General features: G+C 36.7%; 2 protein-coding genes across 3 annotated transcripts; both read left to right on the plus strand.

Annotated features, from left to right (window-relative positions):
* The first annotated feature begins 3 nt into the window (after window positions 1-3).
* On the plus strand, window positions 4-17,360 carry LOC125232924 (complex I intermediate-associated protein 30, mitochondrial). The gene is given in 6 exon segments (XM_048138762.1): window positions 4-448; window positions 8,282-8,449; window positions 8,452-8,498; window positions 8,981-9,166; window positions 16,666-16,810; window positions 17,225-17,360. Coding segments are annotated over 6 exon segments (924 nt in total). The 5' UTR covers window positions 4-150; the 3' UTR covers window positions 17,305-17,360.
* On the plus strand, window positions 4,621-7,451 carry LOC125232923 (transforming acidic coiled-coil-containing protein 3-like). Of its 2 annotated transcripts, none has more exons than XM_048138761.1 (2): window positions 4,621-6,357; window positions 6,500-7,451. In XM_048138761.1, exon 1 carries the CDS (start codon window positions 4,779-4,781, stop codon window positions 6,345-6,347), a length of 1,569 nt encoding a protein of 522 aa, XP_047994718.1. In that variant the 5' UTR covers window positions 4,621-4,778; the 3' UTR covers window positions 6,348-6,357; window positions 6,500-7,451. The 2 variants fall into 2 exon arrangements, with proteins under 2 accessions (XP_047994718.1, XP_047994717.1); XM_048138760.1 differs by having other exon boundaries at window positions 4,621-6,354; window positions 6,497-7,451.
* Window positions 17,361-17,965: the final 605 nt, after the last annotated feature.

The following is a 17,965-nucleotide window of genomic DNA, read 5'->3' on the forward strand; positions in this document are numbered from 1 at the left end:
AAATGGACTAGCCAGCTGATTTGTCGGATTGAGAACTGTCATTTCATTAGGTATTGGTTGTAGGTTATGTAAAAGAGGCAAAATATTTGAAATGTTTTAATTTGTTAGTAAACATAATCGTGCTATCAATTAATAGTTCGCGGGTGTGAAATGGCTTTGCTGAAGAATAATATAGTGAAAATACAACAGTGCTGCCGGGCGTACTCTGTATTAAACAGAGTTTTAGATAAAAGACTAAAGCTATACAATTCTGCGTCAATTCTTACTAATACACAACGGTGGTTGTTTCATGAAAGCGAACGCAAAGGTGGATATAATACGAAAGAAGATGTATCGACGCTCACACACATCAAAAATGGTTTCAAGGAACTCAAATCTGAAGTAAAACTTTGGTTGCAAGAAATGAAAGACCTAGCCCGGACTGACCCATTACTTATCGCCAGACCAGGTATTTATTTATATTTTACTATATACTTGTCTAAGCAATCCAACTAATTTTCGTTTCAAACGCTCGGTTTGCTTCCTTTTTGGGTTCATTGGCCCTTTGAAATTTTCCTTTTCTATTTAGTCCTTTTCTATTAGTACTTCCTTGATAATGTTGAGTATTTGAGGTATTATTTCCCTGTTGGAAATGATGCATTCTCTTCGCACGCTTTGCGTTCACATGCAGGGTACCGACAGTGCTGTCATCTACCTCATGTGATCGTTTCCTTCCAGCAATTCTCTCTGCATCTTCCTTTGCAGTGATAATTTTATTCAATTGTTCCCGGAGTTCTTGTGTGGACTCATTCTGAATTTTCAACTTTATTTCGTATATTAAATCCGAAGGAAATTTCTCCAAAATCATGAAACGAAGATGGTTGTGGTTGGTGTTTTCGCCAAGAGACTCTAGGATTTTAAGATTGCGCTCCACCTCGTTGAAAGTTCTTCTACAATCTTCTGCGCTGCTTTTTGCCGCTTCGATTTTGTATAATGTAGCATAGTGGGCATCAATCAGATGAGCTTTCTTGCCAAAACGTTCCTTTAGTAGAGTGACCGCTATCTTATAGTTTCCGTTAGTGGTAGGCAGGCCATCAATAGCTTTCTTAGCATCACCCGTCACTGAAGTTTTAAGATAAGACAGCTTGTCTACATCAGGTAAGTTTCTTGAGTCGATATTGCTGCTAAAACTATCCCAAAATTCGCACCAGGAAAGCACATCCCCGTTATAAACCTGTAGTTGGAGTTTCGGTAGTCGACAAGAGGAATTCACTTCAGGCGGCTTTTCCTGGGTCTCACGGGATACGGTGACTTGGTCGATCTTCGCCTTGAGTTCTGCTAAAGTCTCTTCTGCTAAAAGCTGCTGGCCACTAATCAAGAAAATTTCATCTGATGCAGGAGTTGTAGCTAAACGAAAGTATTCTGATAAATTAGCGTTGAGCCTATTCACTGCAGCTTGCAGTCTGTTATAGACGACCTGAGCCTGTCCTATGTTTTCTGACCGAACCGTACTGGGTATTGTTTCCAATTCAGCACCAATTTTTTCACTGGTGATTCGAAGTCTGATTAAGAGAATCTCGTCCATCTTGTCCTGGAAGGTACAGAAATATATACTATAAACTAGTATCTTTTATTAAAACTCTTATTGGGAAAAGTCTATTTAATTATCCTTCACAAGGATAGGTTTCTGACATTTTCTTTAATTATTTTAGAATGCTACTAGAAATGAGGAATTGTTTATTTTTTATTAATCTATTCTTATTATGGAAAACAACACTCAATAGTTAAAAGTAACAAAAGATTAAAATTTAATTTAATTTATGAGGACTCTTATTTGAAACTTTAATACTTTCACTTTAAAATTAATTTAATTAATGAGTTCTTTTATTTCCAAATTTAAATTATTTCACTTTAAATTGAATATCACTAAAGAAAATTGGAATATCTGTAAACATAACATACACACAGACATGTTATTGAACTCAAATTTATGTTAAGACTTATCACTTCTTATCAGTGCTTGTCAGTAACGTTGACGTTTACACGCAGGTAACTATAATATAACTTTGCACTGTCACTTTCACTCATTCAGCTTACTCATTTGTTTTATTTTTGTATTTAATTTGTATGACGTATTTTAACGAACACTATTGACACAAATTCACTTCTTATACTAAACCTGTAAAGAAGATGTTAATTCACATATACACACAATCAACATAAAAAAAAAACTTTCTCAAAGTTCTTTAAGGAATAAGTAAACAACATTGTGAGTTCAGGAAAAATATGCGAGATATGCATAACATAATATCTCACGATGTTAAAAGCTTCTCTAAACTTTTAAAGAATACTAGAATTCGCCATTTTGACTCCGCTGCAAATACATTTCTTCATCCAAGTTAATCTTCGCCAATAACAAGTACAATGTCAAAATATTCAAGATATCTCTAATAAAACGTAATACGGATGTTAAAACTTGAATATTGACTGTAATATTATTTCTACTTTAGAACTTTAAACACGCCATGTTTCTTTGCAAAAACCACGAGGTCGTTTTCGCTAACTTTACGGCAAATTAGCTGACGATTGGTTTTCCTTTGAACAAACTTCATGTGATGACGAAGTAGTTATTTAAAAACTTACCGAGGAATTTCTTTTCTCTTTTCTCGTCTAATCCGGTGGTATGTGTCGAGTCCGTGATGGTTCACGGAGGCCGGTTCGTGTTTTTGTCTTCCTATGACGTAAAATACACATATTTTCAATAATCGTACTCATTCACCAATTTAATTCTTCTATAAAGCACTTGAAATTGTACAAAACAACTGCATCTTACCTATAAACTGGATGCAAACTTCTTGGGAACCAGCGCTGTTGCAGCTTCTCCGTAAACAAAGTTTCAAAGTAAAGCGTATTCTCTACGGGAATTAGTGTTGCCAGCCTTAGTCAGAACTCCCTGATTTCTGACATATTTAACGAATAAACTAACCGTAACTTGTTTCTTCTTCGGTCCTTTTAGATGCATCGTTATTACTTTTATACAAATACTTAATACTAAAATCTTAATTCTAATTAAGTTTAACACACATGTATCAAGTAAAATTCAAAGCGGAAAATTCCTCTGCCCCTTCTTATTTTACGCTTGTCTTATAAGACTTATAAGATATACCTGCAGTATACCATAGGCTAGTGCTTCTCTTCTTATCCCTGAAAAGACTCTGCTTATATACTAATCAATCCAATATAATTAAACAGAGTTTTACCGTTTGATCATCTTAAAGACTAAAGCGTTTGTAAAATAACAATTCTGCGTCAATTCTTACTAATACACAACGGTGGTTGTTTCATGAAAGCGAACGCAAAGGTGGATATAATACGATGTAAAGAAGATGTATCGACGCTCACACACATCAAAAATGGTTTCAAGGATAGAACTCAAATCTGAAGTAAAACTTTGGTTGCAAGAAATGAAAGACTGACCACCCTAGCCCGGACTGACCCATTACTTATCGCCATCTGTGGGTTTTAGGTGCTCACTAGTAGTAGCAAATACTATCTTATACTTTTAAACGAGCAATTCTTGTATATTTATTTATTTATTTATATATATATTTATTTACACTGACGATCTCGGAAACCGCTCTAACGATTTCGCAGAAATTTGTTATGTGGGGGTTTTTGGGGGTGAAAAATCGGCCTAACTTATCCTTAGGTCCCGGAAAACGCGAATTTTCGAGTTTTCATGCGTTTTTCTTCGCGCGCCATCTCGTGTGCAGTAGTTGTACTGTTAAGACAGAATTCTTTCGGTCGATGTAAGTACTATTTATTGCAAACACTAGATGGCGACACAGGTCAAGGCTAAAACGAATAGAACATACACTATTTGAGTTTTTGTGGCGAAATGCGCGCCATCTCGTGTGGAGTAGTTGTGTTGTTAAGGCTGAGAATTCTTTCGCTCGATGTAGGTACTATTCATTTTTGAACTAGATGGCGACACATGTCAAGGATACGAAACAGAACCGAGCGAAGCTCGGTTGCCCAGATATTATACTATAATACGTGCAGCTTCTGACGTTTCCCATACAATTGAGCGGCAACAATTTTACTAGCGCCATCTAGAGGTTCGAGTTGATCAAAGTAGTTGTTCAGACTTTTATTTGAGTAAATTAAAATAGAAAATGCTATTACTTGATCTACTTTAACATTTTTAGACGGAATAAAACAAAAAATAAGAATTTGTAATTTTTTTTAATTTTATGCTGTATGAAACTAAACTATTTTGATCAACTCATGCCGCTAGGAGCGCTAGTGTGCCTGTTGCCAACTTTGGCACCGAGCTGCACGTATTAACTCGTAGAGTTTACATAGTATTTGGTAGTAGTAAACTACTCTTTCATCGCGGTAGAGTCCCTAAATTATTTTGAATATTCCATGGCTGTTTGGCTATTCAACGAATAACAATTTAGAAAATGAATAGATGAATAGAAAATGAAAGAATATTTTAGAAAATGTCATTCTTGATTCTAATAAAATAATATAAGTTTTAAAATGTAGCTGAAACAGTGTGAAACAGTAGGCTGGCAACCCAAACAATTTTTGATTTGGCAATGTGAAAAAAAAAACAATACACATGTCATATGGTATTTTAAAAATATCCGTTACCTACACAAAATCAAATCGGTTGTAAGTTCTGTTTTGTTTTTACTCCTTTTTAGTGCGAGTGACGAAAATAGCGAGACTTAAGTCGGTTGACGAAGTTTTTACTTTAGTGGCACGAAAGCTCGCGTGGGGCTGAAGGCCGGATGTTCTCTAATATAGTAACTGTCGATCCGTCTCCGACCTGCAATAAAAACAGGAGCTTGAGTAATATATATCAGAAATTTCAAAGTCTCCTCGGCCGTGGTGCGGATATCGACATCGGTAGCTGCGGTAAAGAGGACATGTTATCTTCGAGAGGCAGTACGGTCGCATCAGAAGACAGTTTCATTACGCCGGTGTCTTCTGTCGGAGATCTGATGGCGATGTCGCCGCGAGGCAAGCAGGTGCAGGAGTCAGCTGATGTGACGAGTGACTTGCTTACGGGCGCTGACTTCGACAGTGTTTGCGATATAACTATGCAGGAAGTTCAACATTACGAGGATCCTATGTATATCGATCCGACAAGTATGGACTATCTGGTGAAGTGCGCCGAGTCCACTCGTAGCAACAACCACGTAGACCGCGGCAAAGAAAGCTTGTTTATCAAATTCGATCCACTATACGCCCGTCAGAAACTTCCAGCCACTCCTACTGAATCCCTCCCGGACTCCACAGAGGCTGATATAGGCTACGAAACGGGAAGTGCTGCATCCATTTTTGCTGACAGCAGTGTCGCGACGCCTAAGCATTCAATGTCTGTTGGATCTATTTCATGTGCATGGGAAAAACCTACTCAAGTGGTACCACCTGTCAAGAATGATTTACCGAAGACTGAAGCTAAAACAACACCTCAGTTAGTTAGAAGTGCCTCTGCAATCTTATCATCTAGTCACGTAGCTACAGATAGGCTCTTAAACTTCATTGGGAGCACTCCGCCTGTGGCTGCTCCGCGTAGTCCTCACCACCGCTCCAACAGTCACCAGGCCAGCCACCATGTAGACAGACTACATTCTCTCCGAATAATACTCCAAAAGCAAGAACATGAAGCTTTATTACTCAGACAGGAAAATGGAGATCTCAAGTCAGCATTACACAACATTGAGAGTAGATATGCAAGTACTGTGGAGGAATTAGAGTTAAAAGTTAAGAAGCTTACGGATGAAAAACATAATTTGATAGAGAGAGAAAACCAGTTGCTTCAGCAGCTACATGATAAGAACCTGAATAACAAACAAATGGGTATAGTGATGGAAGAATATGAGAAAACTATTTCTTCACTGATTGGGGAGCATCAGCGGGAGCAGCTACTGTCACAAGAAATGCAACAAAAACTGAGTGCTGAACGAGACCAAGCTTTAAGTCACTTAGCAAGTATGGAAAGCTCATTCAATGACTTGCTATCCAAGTACGAAAAATGCAAAAGTATCATTATGGACCATAAAGAGACAGAAAAAATATTTGAGCAGAAAATTACTGAGTATGAAGCTGGTCTGAAAAAATATGAAGAGCTTTATACAAACTTGAAACAGGTTACAGCAGATAGCTTGGCTAAAGCCAATGAAACATTGGAAACTGTGAAGAAAAACCACAGTGTGGAGCTAACAAAGCTGAATGCTACAATCAAAAAGCATGAGATCAAAATATCATCTTTAGAGGAGTCTTTGACTCAAAAAACAAGAGATAATGAGGAGCTAACAAGAATTTGTGACCAGCTCATAAACGAGGTGCACTAGAGTGCATCTATAGGCCTAGCACATGATGGCCGCGAGAGTATGTCGCCGCGAGATACATGACACGTCTTCTTCTAACTGTATTAATGACATAAGGACGGGTAGTCTATCTCGCGGCGACATACTCTCGCGGCCATCATGTGCTAGGCCTACTAGTGCATTATTTTAGAGATATTTATCTGTATTCTATTGTCTAAAATCTCTGTGATGAATCTCTACAATTATGACATTTATGACTTTTGTTGTAGTTGAATATTATAACTTTTTAATAAGAACTTATATATCAAATTATGCTTTGTTTTGGCTTATTTGATATGTCATTTACAGGTCTTGGTGCTTGTTGACTAATTTTTAGGAACTGTTTTAGAAATGTACACTGTGAATTCATTTTTATATAAATTCCATTTAAAAATGTAAGACAGCTTAGTTCTACTAGCTAGATTAGACTTGAAACTAGTGATTATAAAATAGGTCTAACACATTTTTAATTACAAACTCAATTAACAAATTATGCGTAAACTAATCAAGTATTGTCCTTATCTTGTTGTTAATTGTCTTGTTTTGATGTTTGACTGACTTTAAATATTTATTTCTTTGTGTTTTTTTGTATCTTTCTATTATGTCAATTACTTATTGCGTCCAGATCCCGCCTATGTTTTGTATAGACGGATTGAAGTTTGGGTATATTAAAGATATAACTATAAACTAGAGAGATTTAGGATTGTAAAATATATTAAACAATTTTGAGTTCCTTTTGTGAGTCTTTAATAACCCAGACTTACTTCATCTAAATCTTAGGACTGGGGTGTAGTGCTACTCATTTCACCTTATTCTACATTGTAAGAGCCCTTGTTTAGGTAGACATCCGTCTAAGATCAATGTATCTAATATTTATGCTGTATGCTTGTACTTAGATTGCATTTTTCTGAAATAAAAAGCTGTAATTAAATGAAGTTTTTTATTTGTGTATTTTCACAGAATATAAAATAAAAACAAGTTAGGTATATTTGCATATTTTTCCGTCAATACACATGCTTTCAATGATTATAAATTATAATGTAGTTAACCCTTTGATAAGTCACATTTCCCGAAAGCACCGTTTAATTTGAACCTTACATCGTGAATGCTAAAGTTGTAATTCTATTGTTGCGCTAGTGGTTCAGAAATAGGAGATCGCCTGAAAAGGGGTTAGCATGTTATTACAGCAAAGCTGGAACTGGCATGTAAAAATATATTTTCCATCAAGAAAGCATGGACAATTTGAATGAAATCTAGTTACCTAATAATAATAATGTAATATTTATGCTGTATGCTTGTACTTAGATTGCATTTTTCTGAAAAAGCTGTAATCAAATGAAGTTCTTTATTGGTGTATTTTCACAAAATATAAAATAGACACAAGTTAGGTATATTTGCATATTTTTCAGTCAATACACATGCTTTCAATGATTATGATGTAAAACCCTTTGATAAGTCACATTTCCCGAAAGCACAGTTTAATTTGAACCTTACATCGTGAATGCTAAAGTTGAAATTCTATTGTTGCACATGTTATTACAGCAAGGCTGGAACTGGCATGTGAAAAATAGAATTCTATCAAGAAAACATGACAATCTGAATGAAATCTTTGTTGCCAGATGCAATTATATCGTAGGAGGTAGGGCATAGCGAATGATATTCGGCTTTGTGTGGTAGGGCACAGCACGTCGGATATCATATCGCTCGAATCTAGAGCAGAGCCCAACTGCGGAAGTACCTCCGTCTTTGGAAAGACCCACAGCCAAATAGCACTAGACCCTACTCATAGTGTTGTGTTCCTGCTGGTGAGTAAGGCTGCCAGAGCACAACGAGGGTGTGCCGATATAGGTACCAATGTGAGAGCTTAGGCAGTGATATATTTATTTGATGACGACTACTGTCAACCAATGTCTTTGCAGGTGAAACCGACCTAATCTGGTGCTTCAACGAGCGCTCGGTCCTAGACAAGTTCGTGACGACCAGCGACAGCGATCACAACGAGGGCTTCAGCTCGTGCACACTGGACATGAGCCCCGCGGGGCGGGCGCTGTTCCATGGATATTTGGATACTAGAGTACCCAAGGACGGAGGATAAAGAAGGCGGGGTATTGCGCTCTGAGATCGCAGCGGACGAGGGTAAGTCGGTATATTTAGTGTTGCTCTGTTCACCCTCTGTAAGAACCGTCGAACACTATGTTCTATGCTCTTCTTTACTCGAGCTAGTTGCAGGCTTCAAGGCTACGGAGACTACTTACCATTAGGCGGGTTGTACATTTGTTTACCGCCGAAATAATATTAAAAGAAAGTTGTTCCTTAATGTAAGTAAATACCGCACCGGGCCTGGGCCCTATTAAACTGATAGGTACAAAGAACACGTGCTAGGTACGAAGCACACAATATAAAATATGCAAATGTGACGTTATCTGGGTAAAGGGACCTTATTGTCAATGGCGCTTACTTCCCGCGGTGTCGTATTTGCGGTATTTGTATACGGACATCGCTCATAACGCCGTAAGCGCCATCGACAATAAGGTATCTTTATCCAGATAATGTCATAAATAATTTATCTAAGAAAACAACAGGGAACTAACATTTCACCATATTATTTTTCACTGCAGAAATCCTTCAAACGCGAAACCACATTCGACTGGCACCTGTACAATACGCTGGTGATAAAGATACGCGGAGACGGCCGCTCCTACCTTCTCAACTTGTCGTGTGAGGGCTACTACGATATCACGTGGAACGATATCTACCATTACGTTCTATACACCAGGGGAGGACCTTACTGGCAAGTTGCTAAGGTACGTAAAGAAACTAATAACACTTTCACCGCCGCAATATCAATTGATACCGTACCTACAGCCCAATATTCATCCTCGAGCCTTCCAAAAAAGGTTCACAATAATTCGCGGCACATAATTCTCGCAGGTGTTAATATAGCCGGACGTTGGTACCTCCCATTTGAGGGCTTCTACAATATCACGAACCTGATGGACCTGTATTACACGACCGGTAGGTGCTAGAAGAAGGCCCTGATGGATTGTAGAGTACGTTTGCGTAAAAGCTACTTCTTGTGTGAAGCATTAAGGTTCATATTGGGCTGTACCTGAGCGCGTTAGATGGCGTCTCTGACGGGCAAAATCATTTAAGAGGGGGTCGTACGAAATCCTCGAAAAGTGCATTCGGCGTTTAACAAATGCTGCTCACATTTCTAAATTAAATGAAATAAAATAAATGTAGTTATTATCTTAAAGAGTGTGTCTACAACTTTTGACTATTCACAATCTCCAATTATTAACGGTGTAATAACTAAACCCACACAAAGTTGACCTAAAATGAGAAAAACGTATGTCGCCGTTTAGTAAACTTTGTTAAAAAAATTCAATACTTTAGTTATAACATTAAGTGATTCTAAAAGCCAGATAAATGGACTAGAAGTTTTGAGGTTTTTTATATTTTTCCTCTCAAAGGCAACAAAGAAATTTTACCTTAAATTTAAACTATCGTAAAATTTCCATACATTCGCCATTGCTGTCAGAATTCTCCTTTCGATTAGACGCCCTGAGCGGCTCATCGGAGGCAGACGTGTCGCCGGTCGCTCCGCGTTGACGTTTAAATTTGACAAATATTTTGACAGAAAATAGTGTACGTACACGAAAAACCATACCAGTGTAAAACTGTGTTCAAAATAAATAGGGTAAATCAATAATGTCAGGTGGAGATCCAATCTCATTTAAAGTTTAAAGGTGCATGGCTTGTGCATAAAAAATAAATAAAAATATATCACATTATTAAAGAAAATAACGAACACAACCGAATGAGTATAAATGATTTCATTCTAGTTCGGTTAAATTGAAAAAAGTTTCATGTTTTCTTTTACTCATCGGAATACATTTTCATTAGGTACGCTGGTATTAACAGTACGTCATTTTAAAAATATATATGACAGCACCTACGTCAAATTTTGTCAACCAAACTTCACAGGTTGTATGTAAACAATTACAATTTAATTTATTCATACATATATTCAGATACTTATTAACTGATTCTTACTTAGAATAGAAAAAAGGGGAATGCGAGCGGGTATAGGTTTAGTGGTTCTAGTTCAAATTTAATTGTATATATAAAAAAATGTCTCAATTTCATTAAAGATTTACTCTGTGCATACCACGAACACGTAACCGTAAGTTGAAAACAATAATAATTATAAAGTACCTAAATATATTGTTGTTTAGAAAGTTAACGCTCGTTTTGAATGGTACTTCGTGATGCGTGACCGGGCCAACTGTATGGAAAAAGACGCCGCGTCGGCGCGGCTTAGCCATACAGTTGGCCCGACGCTACGATTGCTAGACGGCAGATGTGATGTGGGGAGTGTCCTTATCCGCAGAAATATCTGTATGATCGGGTAGCTTAAAAATATTTGATTCCTTATAAATAAAAATCTAAATTACACTCTCACTCGCATAAATATCTATCCATTGTTAAAGCAAATATATATCTTACGGGCTAGAAATCATTAATATGTAATTAAAGTGCAATAACAAACCCTACCTTAGTTGCCTTAGAGCGGTAAATTGTATGAGGTGATTTGACATCTCACGAAACACGTAAAGTATTGTCAGTGCATATGTCTGTCTCATCTGTTGATAAACTATGACAAGTAAACTTATTACAAATCTGATATCAGAAGCCTTTTTACAAGCTTTTATTCAACTTGCCTTGTTAGTATTTATCTTAGTTTGGGCCAAAACGTAGAAGCTAAATTTGACCCGCTTTCCGATTTGCGATTGAGCTGAAATTTTGCACACTTATGTAAATCACGTGTCAATGCAATATTCTGGTATCATGGAGGTGATCTGATGATGGAGCAGAAAGGTGGTCAGAGGAACTCTGTTATGAAACGTCGTATCCCCATTGAGTAAGTGGTATTTAGAGACATCTCGGAGAGCAATAGATGATTTTTGAAAGGTACAGTCGGCTAAGGTAAAGCCTGTGCCAAAAATGATTTTTTTGCAAAAAAACTTATTATAAATTGGGAGGTGAATTTTTATATTATTTTATATAAGAAAAACCGGCCAAGAGCGCATCGGACCACGGTCAGTGTAGGGTTCCGTTCCGTACTTTCCGACATTTTACATATTGACAATTTAATAAATACCGTAATTTGGGGTGAATAGGGTTCCCGGGGTAATGCTATTATATTTAAATAATATATTTTATGATTTATGTAAATAATATATTTACAGACATGAAAATGTCTGTCAAAGTAGGCATTCAAATTTATTGGATTTTTTACTCATTTTAACTTCATTTTTGTGTGAAATTTTGCTAAGAATTTGTTCATTATCCTTTTGAATGTAGTGTATACCTATACTTCTAAAGTTTATGTTTAACAGAAAATCATAAGACATATTTTCATTTTTATAATGGTTTTCATGAAGAAAGCGATGCAACTGTGTTGGGGAACTTTTACGGGATGAACCAATATCCGCGGCCTGAGGGGTGAATAGGATCAATAATGGGGGAAACGGGTCGTAAAGGGGTGAATAGGTTTACGAAGGGGGTGATTAGGGTCGGAAGAGGGGTGAATTGGGATGTGTAGTCAATGGTTGTCAAATTGTATAAAAGATATATAACTTACCTAAAGTGATGTTTTTATGAATGACCTCTCTGTATATGGACGCAATTTATACGTCAATGTATTACTTCGTAGTTAGACTAGATACGATAAATTAACATTTAGAAATGTAAATCACACTTCTGTCAACCACAAGTCAACGTTTCTACTTAAGTCCACAAAAATCACCCATGGTTGCTATAATATAAACGGATTACTTTAAAATAAAATCATAAGTATGAAACTATACATCTAGGGAAGAAATAAAATTATTTTATTGAATAATTTTTGATTTATTATTTTCAAGTTTATATAAATAATAAATTCTCAATTCGCTCAAAGGTTGGAAGAGATCCCTTATAGGTATAAGTTCGCCTTTGTACACCATAACTATACTGTATTTTTATGTCCTAACTTGTCTTATATACAATAAAGTGTTCACATACATACATACATAAATTGAAATAGATATCATACACGAAAGAAAAAACGATAAGGCCCACTGGTGGCCGAGCCGGGAATCGAACCCGGGTCTTCAGCTTACGCAGCTAACGTCATTACCACTAGGCCACCCGCCCGCCGTGTGGTACCCGACGAAATTTCTCTAGTGTATGTTATCTCTGATAGGCACATTTTGACCACCTCGTATATGAATCTTTAAGGCCCTTTTGCACCAACCACTTAACTCAGGGTTAGTGGGCTGTCAACTGTCAAATTCCATGTAAAATGGTGGGTTAACCCTCAGGTTAACCCTCCATATTCGTTGGTGCAAGTGGCACTTAGAGGATTAGGGTATAGCGAGAGAGATGGCGGGTTCGATTCCCGGCTCAGCCACCAGGAGGCCTTGTCGTTCTTACTTTCGTGCGTGATATCTATTTCAATGCATAAGTATGAAAACGGTTATGACTTTATTTTCAAGTAATTTTTGCTGATAAACTTTTTTTTCCCCGTGTGCCCGTGTGGTGACGGTGCCCGTGTGGTGACGGGTTAAGAATTTCACCACCCCCTTTCTTCCCGTGGGTGTCGTAGAAGGCGACTATGGGATATGGGTTAAATTGTGGCGTAGGCGAGAGGCTGGCAACCTGTCACTGCAATGTCACAGTTTCGTTTTCTTTCAACCCCTTATTTGCCAAGAGTGGCACTGAAACTTTAGTAGTTTCATGTGTTCTGCCTACCCCTATATGGGATACAGGCGTGATTGTATGTATGTATGTATGTCAACTTTTTTTTCGGCATTCAATTTTGTAAGGTATGCTCCCAGCCGAAGATCAGCGCTGATGAAGAGGCACCAAAGAAAACACGTCCGTTCCATACAAGATTTATTAGCAGAGAGCGAAAATATAACCTACCCACAATCAGTCGGCGCCTAATTACTAAACTACCCACATTTGTCACAAATTTATTTCAAAAATACTTAAGTCATTATCAGTTTGCCGTTAATATTTGTGGGATATTAAATTGGACCAGGAGTGATATTTAAAAAAAACTATACATTTATAACCTTTTGAATTTTGGAATTCGGTTAAAAAATCCGGCCAAATGAGAATCTATTTTCGCACAATTGTAAAACTAAATTATCTTTACTAGTTACCTCCAAAATACTAAATGAAATGACATCTATTGCGACTTAAGTAGTTTGCATAAATTAGTTACCCAATTCACCTAGGATGGCGCTGTACTTTGGGCTACTTAGTACATCATTTTCTGAAGATTTTGGGTTCATGGGGTCGGAACGGGTATGAACTAACTTAATTTGTGGTGAATAGGGCCAAAACCGACTTTTGAACGTCGATAGCAGTTTTTTTATATGTGCCATGATAATTTTTTACACAAAAAATCTTCCAGCGGTGTGAACTTCGGGTTGTCTTTGAAAATATGTCGTTTTATTTAGTAGTTTTCGCTCACCCTAACGTTGGGGTGAATGGGGTCGGGAAGGGGGTGAATAGGGAAAAGTGCTAGGGTTGACTTTTTCGGATTACGAACAAAACCTGACCTGTCACGAGCATATTATATTTATTTTATCAAAAAATAAGGAACTAATATGTTATGAGTAGTCGGTAATGTATTAATAAAATAAATTTATCGAAATCTAGACACATGATAACCCTAAACCAACCTTTATAGTTATATGGTGCTCTGACGCAGTGAACAAGTAAGTATGGTCGTGGGCAGTGCGGATAACGTGTCAAAATATAAGCATAGTTTGTTGCTATTTTTCATGTTTCAATAACTTCTAAACTAACGTAGTGGGTATTAAAGTAAAAGGTTCACAGTGAACATTAGCTTGCCAGACATGTGTTTAGCTATACCATTGTATAGAGTGTTGTATCATAAAGTCAAACTAGGCATTTATTACTAATTATTTACTATGTGGGGTGTCTTTGATCACTTGCATGGGGTAACATTGACCATAATGACACATAGTTGATTATTGTCTGATTATGTCACGGTACTTGTTGAGACTGATAATTTGATCTCTTCTTGTGATAAATATTGAAACAATTGCAAATAAAGTTGGTTTTTCGAAGATGGTAATTTTTATTTTTAATCAAAGTAACCCCAAAATAGCGTTAAAGAGTTGTAATATTTGACTCTGCGAACCGTTTTTTATCTTTTTTGAGATAAAATACTTTTGTAAGGGATTACATTCGATTACCATTAAAAAAATACATAGGGTATCAAAGTAACCCCAATGTCAGTTTAAGTTTGATAACATCGTTTTTTTTGCGTACATTATTTTGTTACCTTTCTATATTTTTAGCAGGAAAAGACTAAAAAAGTTGATGGTCCCATTTTTTCTTTCTTTGTTACGTTACATTGACCAATTATGGAATTTATACTTCTCTAACTTCTACATTTAATGGGTAAAAATACCCATTAAATGTAGAAGCTAGAGAAGTTTAAATTCCCAAATTGGTCAATGTAACCCCAGTTTACGGCAGACACCGTGAACCTTTTCTAATAATTCTCTTTTTATTTGAAAGAAAAATCGTTACGATACTAAAATATGCAATCTGAGATAAAAAAATGCTTTTCATATAGTTACAAACTTACTCGTAGTTCAGAATTTTTTTCTGTAAAACTTTTATAAATTGTTCTACCTATCAAGTTCAAAATAATTTTCCTAGAAAGTCTTAATAAAGTTCTGCTTTTGAGATTTTTTCATATTTGAGAAAACAGCCCTTATTGCCTGAAATACGGCGACATTGATATTTGCTTTTTCGTATTTTGATGGTATTTTGACTGCACTGTTGTATTTTTTGCCATGCTAATTTGAACCTTATCTCTGAGCGATGTTTTTTAATTTTCAGTCACGTCACAGATGTTTATGACATAACATCTAGGTATTTAGCCATTTAAAAGAAACTACAAGTGGCTTTACAGACGTGGCGACTGCAACTGGTACAAGGCCTAAGCCATAATTTAAAATTATATTGTGATTTTATATGTATTTGTGTTTTATTTAATGCTAAGTATGGGTTTCAACATTTTCAACTCAAGAAACTGAAATTAAGATAAGAGACTAGGAAATTGGGTAAGATCAAGAGTCTGATGCAGATAGCGATGGCGGTATTGGATATGATAAGATATGCGTCGATATTCCCTGTCTTCCTTTGGGTCTCTGACTTGACTGCTGCTAGCTGTACTCTATTCATTAGGTTTTTATTTTATACACATGCTTTATTTTTGTATAAACTAAATGATAAAAAAACGAAGCTAAAACGACCAAAAAGAATAAAGAAAATATCTGATAGTCTTTAATACAACCCGCATATACGTAATGCACAGCTCAGGCCTCTGAAGACCTGCAGGGCAATCATGGTCGCGCGATAAATGATAAAACATCGGACCGTCCCTATCGCACTTACAAATAAAGCGATAGGGCTGATGTTTTATCATTTAGCACGCGACCATAATTGTTTGCCTGGAGGTATCGGCCTTCGCACACGTCTTTGAAAAATGTTTGCGGGGATAGGCAGGCTGACGATTTTTAATCTAAGTATAGAAAAGTAACGCAAAATGAAGTGCAAAGTAATTTGAAATACACCTAGGTAAACAATCAACTGAGTTAGGAACGTTATCTACATATTTAGGTAAATTAAAGTCACATGAGACATGGACAGAGAAGGAAAGCTAGATGACGCGTATTTTTTCTCTGTCTTCTTGTATGCTACCTTTTTTACAGTTTTAATTTCTCAAAGGAGGTCAGTAGTTGACTACAAACTCAAAATAACACTCTTGAAAAAAATTAAGGGTCACTGACCTTTCACAGTAAATTGAGGTAGTGTGAGTGAAGGGTGTTTGTGTGTGTAATGGGGTAATTTGACAGATTCTGAAAATTCTCCCTGCTCTACCCCCTCTTAAAATTCTAGATGATGCTCAGAATGGTTCAAACCCCGGCTCGTACCCAGTACCAATAAGTTTTTCGTAAATTAAGTATGTGCGAAATCATAATTTTGACAGTTGCGCTTTTTGGTGAAGAAAAACATCGTGGAGAAACCGGACTAATCTCAATAGGATTGCCCTCTGAATCGGCAGGCTAGATGGCAGTGGCTTTTGTTAAACTACATAGTATCTACGCTAAATCTTGTTAGTTGCTCTCACAAGCTGCGGTAAAATGCCGGGATAACGCAAGAAAGAAGAAAGTAATGATATTCACAATTATTATTTTGCTTTCAGATCCCGTTTTCGAAATTTATTCTCGGCTCGAAAGGCAGGCTGCAGGACAAGCAAGTGCGCATGCGGCTCGACAGAGTGACGCACTTCGGTATCACGTGCTGCGACAAAATTAACGGAGAATTCAATTTAGAAATAGAATATATAGGTAAGATACAGTTAGACTTTATGCATGTAGCAGAATACGGACGGCAGAATCCACCGTGACCTATTTCGCAGTAGGTACGAATTATTCGAAATCCTTAAAAAAAACAATTTATATAATTATCCTGTCGCCGCCTACAAGGTTCCCATTTAATTATATTAAGATTTATAACAGCGAAATGTTGCAAACGAGGATGTTCATTCATGACAGACGACCCTTGGAGGTGGATACTTACTTACCTTTGGATTCTTAACCTCGTAAGTCCTGGCGGACTTGTAGAAGTACAAACTATATTCGAGACTGGAACTCTTAAGTTGTATTATAAAAAACCTTTTTTTAATCAAGTCTCAAGATGTCGTAGCCTTGGTTTACAAGGCCACTTTATTAGTTAATTAAAATGGTGTTTTTTGGTTTCAGGCCTAGAATTTGATCCTACGCATGATGAAGAATTTGCATATGAGATGTACAAAACGGAAAAATATATCGTCGGTGTATAAATTACATACCTACATGTTAATGTAAATAAAGAAATTGAATAAATTATATGTTATCAGATGTTTTTTTTTGTAGTTAGTTATGGTACTTCCATGGTACTTCTAATAATACCCAGGAGTCTGATCAAGCTCGAAGAAGGTGCCATTATCCAATGAATGAGGAGGCACACTCAAAGGTTATGACAGATGGCGCCACCTTATTATCACAGTATAATAAAGAGTACTATCGTACAGTATGGCCACTCGTGCTCCCCGCTAAAAGTGCCGCCCACTCCCTCTCGGTTACCTCACAGTTACCGCCTGTCAAAAATGCGAACAGTCGACCTGTCATATCTCACTCATACAAGCATGGATATAAGCAAATACTATGTAAACTCTACGAGTTAATACGTGCAGCTTGGTGCCAAAGTTGGCAACATGCACACTAGCGCTCTTAGCGGCATGAGTTGATCGAAATAGTTTAGTTTCATACAGTATAAAATTAAAAAAAGTCACATATTCTTATTTTTTTGTTTTATTCCGTCTAAAAATGTTAAAGTAGATCAAGTAATAGCATTTTCTATTTTAATTTACTAAAATAAAAGTCTGAACAACTACTTTGATCAACTCGTACCGCTAGATGGCGCTAGTAAAATTGTTGCCGTTCCAATGTATGGGAAACGTC

Source organism: Leguminivora glycinivorella, chromosome 13 (assembly GCF_023078275.1).
Source record: "Leguminivora glycinivorella isolate SPB_JAAS2020 chromosome 13, LegGlyc_1.1, whole genome shotgun sequence".
In the NCBI taxonomy this organism is placed as follows: Eukaryota; Metazoa; Arthropoda; class Insecta; order Lepidoptera; family Tortricidae; genus Leguminivora; species Leguminivora glycinivorella.

Excerpts from the sequence above, each read along its gene's own strand:
- LOC125232923 (XM_048138761.1), top strand. The coding sequence starts at position 4,779 with ATGTTCTCTAATATAGTAACTGTCGATCCGTCTCCGACCTGCAATAAA.